Source organism: Leiobunum rupestre, chromosome 1 (genome assembly GCF_980474605.1).
Source record: "Leiobunum rupestre chromosome 1, qqLeiRupe1.1.hap1, whole genome shotgun sequence".
Lineage (NCBI taxonomy): Eukaryota > Metazoa > Arthropoda > Arachnida > Opiliones > Sclerosomatidae > Leiobunum > Leiobunum rupestre.
The window spans coordinates 28553083-28561795 of record NC_143384.1 but is presented as its reverse complement, the minus strand read 5'-3'; the positions used below and the strand labels follow the sequence as shown (position 1 = coordinate 28561795).

At 38.2% G+C, this 8713-nt stretch overlaps 1 protein-coding gene across 2 annotated transcripts; it reads right to left on the bottom strand.

Moving 5' to 3' along the window:
* Positions 1 to 1865: 1865 nt before the first annotated feature.
* On the bottom strand, positions 1866 to 6787 carry LOC149962053 (uncharacterized). Of its 2 annotated transcripts, XM_090178158.1 has the most exons (7): positions 6690 to 6787; positions 6484 to 6606; positions 5632 to 5727; positions 5393 to 5507; positions 4944 to 5109; positions 3778 to 3870; positions 1866 to 2049 (listed from the first exon to the last, which is right to left on the bottom strand). In XM_090178158.1, the coding sequence occupies exons 1-7, from the start codon at positions 6781 to 6783 to the stop codon at positions 1891 to 1893; spliced, it is 846 nt and encodes a 281-aa protein (XP_090034284.1). In that variant the 5' UTR covers positions 6784 to 6787; the 3' UTR covers positions 1866 to 1890. The 2 variants fall into 2 exon arrangements, with proteins under 2 accessions (XP_090034284.1, XP_090034275.1); XM_090178149.1 differs by having other exon boundaries at positions 1866 to 3870.
* Positions 6788 to 8713: the final 1926 nt, after the last annotated feature.

The following is an 8713-nucleotide window of genomic DNA, read 5'->3' as shown; positions in this document are numbered from 1 at the left end:
GGGCTATTTAACTGGTTAAAGCTGGCCGGGAGTAGTGGCTCACTCCTGTAATCCCAGGCGTCCGGGAGGCAGAGTTTTTGGAAGGCCGTGTGAGGACGACTACCAATCCCCCAACGGGTGGTCGGGATACTTCCGCCACGGGTGTCCCCACCCCTGTCCCCACGTATCCCCTCGTTGGCGTGGCCGTTGCACATATCTCACCCTGATTGATCAGTTATTGTGTGTGTTCTGGTGTCTAAGGCCTCGGGTCGACACTGATGTTTGTGTATCTCAAAAAAAAAAAAAAAACTGGTTAAAGCTAGTGCTCCGCAGATCCGGCTCCAGCTCCGGCTTTTTAGGGAGCCGAGTTTTGGCTCCGGCTCCGGCTCAGACACATCGGATGTGTCGGAGCCGTGAAAGAATACACGATTGTGTTTCAAAAGCTAATCAAAGCGTTAAATAAACTTCACAACATCATCATTCATCAATACTAATAAAAATATTTTATTTTATTTTTACACAAGATAGATAACAAAGTTACCAGTGGAGTGTACCACTACTACTGCTAGGACTTAAATAATTAGTATTTACCAAGTTATCAGTGAAGTGTACCACTCCTACTGCTAGGACTCGTAAATTCATAACAAAAAAGGGAGCGTCCATTAATTACTTGAGGCGATTTTGGTGATTTTTCAACTCCCCCCTCTCCCATTGGTGAGATATCGTGAGATTAGGCTCGAACCCCTCCCTCCCCCTAATAGCACGTGAGATTTTTCAAAGTGTGTATTTTTAGTGTAAATACGTTAATCTGTGTTTGATTGCGTTGGATTTATTTAAAAAAAAACGTAATTTGCTTAATTATTTATATTTAAGACAAGTTAAGACTAGTATTTTAGACAGAACGTAGTCTAGAATCACAGTGAGAAAATCGAACAATAACATACTTAAATTTTAAGTATTAAGGAACTACTAAAATTCCTAAATGAATATTCTTTCTAATTCAGTTCACGGGGACTCATGTGTGGTCTCAAGAGTGACTACTAGAACCACATGTCCATGTGATTTTCAGTAAAATCATCTCCTCCTTCAACCTCGCTCTGATTTAGCCACTTAAAACCGTTGTCGCTTGTACACAGAAGCTCAGTAATTCGGCGTGCCACAATCCGTGAAGATCACACTTTGCACGCTGGTGCAGGTGGTGCTCTGTGGACCGCACGCCGGTGCTCTGCAGCTCTTGTGACGGATGATAAGTAGATACCGCATGTACTGCAGCATCTATTTTTCAGATCACCACGTACACTTGGGCAATAGAGGTCATAGGGCATGCTGATGAAGGTGTGTAAGGGTTGAATTACTTAATTTAACCCAGTTTATCGCAATTTTACACTTATTCTTGCGGAAAAAAATTACGTGATATTTGCCGAACCCCCCCCTCTCCTCCACGTGAGATTGGATGAGATTCAGCTCGATCCCCTCCCTCCCCTAAATGCCCCACGTAATTTATGGACGCTCCCAAAGCTTAGACATAAAATTACCATATAAGTATTGGAACCGGCTCCTGGAGCCGGTTTGAAACACTTGGAGCCGGAGCCGCGGCTCCAGATCTGAGTCCGGTCTTCACCGGAGCCGACTGGAGCCGATAGGGTTTAAGTTTGGGCCGGAGCCGGATTGGAGCCGGAGCTGGAGGCGAAACCGGCTCGGGAGCCGGAGCCATGCGGAGCACTAGTTACTTAAAGCTTGACCGTTCTCCTTTAAAATACTTCTGCGTCTACGCCTATGGCGGCTCTCTTGAGCGCATTACAAATTAATATTTAAACGCGCCAATTTGATAACGCGATAACACATCTCTTTTCTTAACTTAATATTGTGGGGCTTGCAACGCTGTAGACATTTAACCAAAATTTTATTAAATTACACAATTACTAGAATAGTCTTAGATAACAAGTTTTTGTTGATGATTATTATTATTATTAGTTTCCTCAAGAGATACGAGATGAAATCGGTTTCTTCGCACTGCCTTTCTTTGTTCTTCTCAATCGTCAAGTTTACGTTCGTCAGGAATTTTCTTCGCTATATTTTAAATGAGTGAATCACAAAAGACCGCGTATGAATCAGTGTAAGGGTCATTTCTGAAGAGGTTATAAAATTAAGTGCTTTGGTGAAAAATGTGGTAGAAAGAAAATGTCATTATTTGTAGCGCCTTCTAACAGACGGATACGGCGTAGCCAATTTCGCTACGGATGGATTTAAAAAGTGAGGTGCCTGTTAGTAACGAAAGAATTTACACCAAAGACTTAGAAATTTTTCAAATGTATTCCACTCTGCACCTTTGTCCGTGCTCTGATTAAGTGAAGAGGTTTTTATGCGTTTTTATTGTTAATTTTTAATAATTAAAATTAGACGGACCACAGTCACTACACATTACTTAAGTCAATGACTTAAGGGGGAAGAATACAGTAAAAGCCTCTTTTTCGTTCAAGCTGAACGTTACTGTTTTAACAATTACATAATTGAATTATATTTTTTTTATTAGGCTGAACCTTCCTCTAGTGCTTAAAATAATTTTGATAATTCTAATATTAATAGTTAACGAGATATAAAGTCCTAACTAAAGGGTAGTTTGAGCACTTGCCCAACTTGTTTAGCTACGGGGGTCCGAATTAAAACGTAATAACTTAATTACTTTTAAATTTAAAATTGTAAAAATTATTTTAGGCACTAAACAAGAGGCTGTTCTCAATTTAAATACGAATTTTATATGTTAAAATACAAAATTAAAAGAGTTCAGCTTGAAATAGCGCGAAAGAAGACAATGACCACTGTAGTCTTCCCCCTTAATGGGATATACAACATTGCATTTACTTATTTATTTAGTTTATATTTTGATTACAACTAAAGATCATTCGTGCCCAGCTAAATTGACAATCAGGTATGTGGCTAGGCTCAATACTTATTTCTTTAAAATATCTCCCAACTGTCTTGCTTTTCCCCCGTTGAGTATGCTGCCTTGCAATGGACCTAGACATCATTTGTCTGTCCTACCGGCCAAACCACCCTTTTAAGTACGGCTTTGAGTCGGAGCATTGTCACGGGCCCAAACCATCTATAGTTTGGGGACCGACGAAAAGTAGAAATGTTGATAATTTGGTATTTGCAATTTATTGATAATTTACAGGGTGCTTCAAAAGGTTATGCAAAAATTTTAAGGATTTGTAGGGGTGAGTTGACTAGTATGCCTGTTGATTTTTTATTCATTTTCCTAGGTTAAAAGAGAGCCAGGGGCTAGTAGGCCACGTTTTGAGCTTTCCGGCGCTATTTTAACTCATCGTCTGAAAATGGGAAAAAACAGGCATACTTCTCAACTCACCCCCTACAACTTCTTAAAATTTTTGCATAAATTTTTTAAACACCATGTATTACTTTAGGGTGGTTTAGGGACCGTGAAGAAAAAATTTAAGCAAAAAGCAAATTTCAAACCAAAAATTCGGCTAAAGATCATTGAACACCAATATACGTTTCTTGGTTCAAAACATCAATACGAAATTAGTCTAAAAAAGTAAACCCATTTTAATCCTTAATTAAATCATTTTGCACTAGCAAAAACGACCAGAAATATCATTCTCGGTTGTCGAACGCGTAATTGTCCGTTCCAGCGTGCCTTGTCGTCGTTGATGTCACCACGCCACTATTACTGTTCGCAATTGTCGCGTTAGAAGGAACTTGTAAGACTTGATGAGCGCCAGCGTTTAAAATAAACGGTGGTTGCTGAGAAACCCGTTCTCGAACTACACTACGTACCGGATCCATTGGTTGGGTATTGACGGCCAAGTCTGCCATTGGCGTAGTCTCAGCCACAATTTCGTGATAGTCCGGTGGTGGAAAATCCTGGGTCTAGGACCAAGTTCATTAATTTTCTTAGAAATTAATGGGTACAATCGCAAGTGTATAATATATCACTTTCAAGAGAAGTATTCATCAACCCAAAAGTGACATAATTACCAAAAGTGTGTCAATCGGACTTATTTCTTAATGAATGTTACGAGCGAAATACAAGTTGGGAAGGGAGAAAGGAAAGTATGCCTTGGGGAGGGAAGGAAGTTAAAACCAACAAATAACGCCTCGTAGTGAGAAACGGAGGAACTAAGTAGCACTGGTCAAAGTAAGTGTATTTGTAATTTTTCGTTGTTCTGCGGAGATGCTATCGCCATCTACCTACGATATAATACCATAGACTAAAAAAGATACAGAAAAGCGACAATAAATAGTCTTTAACGTGGTCGATCTCGAGTCGAGCATTCATTAAACCTTTAGCATACGAAAGTACAGGGATTGCCACACCTTTGGTAATTAAGTCACTTTCGATCTTACCTATATAACTAATGTTATTCTCTTGAAACATGTACATTCACAGGCCCACGCTGATTTTACAAAATACACTTCGGATACTAAAATAATTCAGGCTGAATTACATCAAATACCGACACACTAAAACTATAGAGTCAAGAAAATATGGTTTACTAATAAATAAGTAACCCTTCAAAGTTAAATGTTTACATTTTACATCCTCAGGCGAAGTAATACCAGAGGAAAATGATACGCGTGATGTGGTATGGCTTTTGTGATTTGGCAGAAAATTAGCGCTCTTCGGAAGGTACACGTTTCATTTTACAGGGTTGCCACAGTTTTTTCACATTCAAATTCCCTGACTTTTCCAGGTTTTCAATGACTTATTATGTGCCAAGTTTTTTTTACCTATAATTTAGTAAAAGTTTCCCTTTTGCATCCGAAATTAAATTCCCTGACATTTCCCTGTTTTTTAGACTAATTTTTTAAATTCCCTGACTTTTCCAGGAATTCCAGGTTTTCCAGGTACCATGGCAACCCTGTTTGAATGACCTAGATGTGTGTTTCAGCCGTTCAAAGATAAATATTATTTAATTTTGCTAAGATTAAATGTTACAAACCTTTAGGTCTTGAATAAGTATATCTTGATAATTAGGTGGTTTATCATTAGCAAAAGTGAACTCCTCAGAGACGGTAAATAAGGAACTCGGATGGCGGCTTGTCATTCGTACGACAGGGGCTGAGTTCATTGCGGGCTCATTCCCCGAGTTTCTTCTGCAGTACATCCTTAAAGGTGTAGACGGTTATAGACAAATGTGTAACAGCAAAAATTAATTAAGGGAGCTAAGAATTTGAGACTGAACAGATTCTAACACCACTCCCTCACCACCTTTTTTATAGTAAAAGTTCATCTGCTTTTTATTTTTACTTGGCACTTCACATAGACAATCGCTTTCTATGTATACGTTTTGCCATTAAAAAGGTGTCAAATTTTTGCTCCTAAGCATCGGACGGTAGTACCAGATCCTAATTATATTTTTGTATTACTAATTGCACTAATTCAACTAACCCACAGCGTGTTAAGAAGATAAAAAAGGTGACAACGGCGAGACAACACAAGGCCACCTGGAACGCTTCAGACATGCCAGTGTTTCTCTTCTTGTTTATTTCCGAAGTTGGTTTAGCTAGAAAAAATAATTTTAGTATTGATATTAACGAGCTGAGAGTCATGAGCTCATGATCTTTGGCGTAGAATTCGTTCCATTGATTTGTTCAATGGTAATAAATTTATTACTAAGTACTGAGTACCTGGTTTAAGGATGCATCGTCCTGCAGAGCACATGGTTCTGAAATCAATCATAGCGCACTGCTCAGAAGCCTCGCAGTCCTCGCCGTACCCTGAAGCTGGAAATGACAATGAGTTAGATGTTTTGTTCGTAATTTATATAGTTAATCTAAGATTAAAAATTACACTTTGTTTGATCTGAATTGATACTAAAGGGTGAAACTCTACAATCGTTATCCCATTTTCATTTTAAAATAAAGTCTACTATCTATCAAATGTTGAAAAAGGTGTTTGGAAGCTAAATGGCAATAGGCCTTTCCATAAAGTAACATTGGTCTTCTGGTTTTGATGTTGCTGCTGCGTCACGGGTGACGTATCGATGACGTTTAATTACGAAAAGCCCCGGACATAAAGAGTAAATACTACGAGGCACCCTGTTTTAAGCTTAAACTGAACTGAACTTCTACGTATTTCGTGACAAATGAGCTACATATAAACAAGTTTAGCAAGCATAGCTTATTTTATAGAAATTCGTACTGTATTGCTTTAAATATGAATACGGTATCTGCCTATTAGCGCAGTTCCCGTTAGCGCAGTTCCCATTTGCGCGGTTTCCCAAAAGCGCGGTTTAATTATCCAAATTTCAGTGTATATAACTTTGAATATGGAATGACTAGGTTAGGTTAGGTTAGGTTAGGTTAGGTTAGGTTAGGGGAGCCGCGCTTTTGGGACAATGCGCTTTTGAGAACTGCGCTTTTGGGAAACCGCGCAAATGGGAACTGCGCTAGTGGGCATAAACCATGAATACTAGTTTCATAAATTAGTTTCATATTGTAAGCGCTATTAACTATTAAACAAGAATGAATGAAATTTACGTTTAAGGCACTTGGTAACATTAACAAGTACTTGTGGCGGAAAGCAAAAGCATACTCCTAGTTTCAGGTAGCATCTCATATTCTCCGCACAGTCGTCGTTGGACTCGCATTTTTCCAAATAGCCTATTATTGGAAATCAGTATAAAGCATTGTTGGATTGTTGAAACGTGGTCTTAGATAAAATTTCATATAGGTAATTTAAATACCTGCCTTCTCGGTGGCACTCGAAGAACTCTTGACTCGAGTAATCACCCCAATCACCAGCAAAACCTCAACAAACCGAAAGGATTTGAAGCTCATGACTGACTAATGAAAAGGGTGGATTGCAAGTTATTGCCGTTGCTAAACAACTGCAGTCCAAATAAAAGAAGATTAACCCTAATCTGACTTTGCTGATAAGAAGTTAAAGAAATTGACGTACAGATGATAGTGATATTGTGATTAGAATGAAACACATTGCAACAAATTAAAACGTAACGGAAAAATGAATGTAAAGAAAATATTTATCCACCTAAAATTATTTTTAAACTTTCTAAAAGCAAGAGAATTGTGGCCTTTTCTTCAAGTAGAAAGTTTTTTATTTTCTATTCACATTTTCAATTCTAATTTTCTAGAATGGTGCTGCAAGCCTGTATGGCGTTTAAAAAACCGTAAAATGAAGCTGGATTCGCTGGATCTTCGGTTTCCCCTTCCATAAAAACTTGTTGAGGTTAACGGTAACAGTTAGTGTAGGGAGCTGTTGGATCGAACGCATGGCATGCAGGGCTTGTCACCACCCTCCTACGCATTATAACCCGGCCACCTGAATTAAAGGCTTCAAAAGTCGCTTGATGACTTAGGCCTAAGGTGGTGCCTTGGGTATTAGCCTAGCTGATTATTATTATTATTCCTTAACTAAGCAACTAAAAGAATTAAAAAATCCGTTCTCTTTGAACATGAAACTCGTTTTGAGAATAGGGTCTTATCATATGGATTCTTCTAACAATGCCACTACTCGTCAGGTGATCCTAATGACATTTTACACACTTGTTATATACTTTCTATGTACTAATTTGTTTCAAGTCCCAAAGAATGTGCAATTTTAGAACACATTTTACATACTTTTTATATATTTTCTATGTACTTAATTGTTTCATATCAAATGTGCAATTTTAGAAGATTAATTTGCCAGGATATAAACTCATATCAGTTAAAAGATATGACTTTGGGTGTCCAAAAAATGCAAAAATAAATATATTTTTTAATTTAAGTCACTCTACCTTATGTGCCAGAGTTTCGAACCACCCGTAAAATATTCAAAAAATTGGGTTCCAGGACCAAAACACGTTAATTCAACTTAAAAAACAAATAACTTTTACGTTCGTCTCAAACCTCAATTTTCATGTCGTTTCTAGGTTAATTTGTTAAGACAAAGCACGTTTTGCTCTTTTACAGTTTCATTAATTAAAAAGACGATGTTTCAAAATGTGCAAGCTAGTACTCGCTTATGGTTACAGACTATTTATTAGAGCGTTACTTGAACAATACAGGGCGAGTTCTTACCCCATCTGGTGACAAACAATGTAACTAATCATTATAATTATGAAATTATAAAAACAGCTTTTTTAAATTTAATTTAAACTCGGTCCTAGACCAAAATTGCAACTGCACAAGAGGCTTATATCTAGACATTGAAATGTTTTAAGAGCTGTTATTAATTTTCATTACCATACTATAATAGCTTTGTTTAGTATTTACCAATAATTTGTTAATTTATACATAGTATGTTGACTTGATTTTACGCGTTGCTCCCAGTCGCAGGGCTGGCGCTAGGATTTTCGGGCCCCAGGTAATTTTTACTCCAAAATTTGTTTTTTTTTTGGAAGTAGTCAGATAGTTTTAGTTAGGCACCCGTTCCGGCGGCCCCTTTCGGAGGCCCGGGCCCGGGGTACTTTTGCCCCGCTTACCCCCCCCCCTAATGCCGGCCTTGTCGGTCTCAAGTTCCCTAGTGAAGAAAGAAAAAACGAAATTAGCCCTGTAGCTCATTGGTTTCCTAAAACTGGCGACTTCTGAAGCGATTGAAGTAAAGAAGGAGCTACTTTGTTTCTCTCCCTCACTTGTGCCGGCAGGGGGAGACTAGGTCATGAATTCGAGATGACCACATTTCCACTATCCCTAACAATAAATTGATACGGGTGATCTCAAGTTTATCCTGAAAATATATTAAAGCCATGTAATAACTGGATCTCAC

Bases quoted from the DNA above. Each gene is read 5' to 3' on its own strand.
- LOC149962053 (XM_090178149.1), bottom strand. From the start codon at position 6,783: ATGAGCTTCAAATCCTTTCGGTTTGTTGAGGTTTTGCTGGTGATTGGG. The intron at 6,607-6,689 runs GTATTTAAATTA...TTCCAATAATAG, and splicing joins GAGTGCCACCGAGAAGGCAG to GCTATTTGGAAAAATGCGAG. The intron at 5,508-5,631 runs GTACTCAGTACT...TATTTTTTCTAG, and splicing joins ACGATGCATCCTTAAACCAG to CTAAACCAACTTCGGAAATA.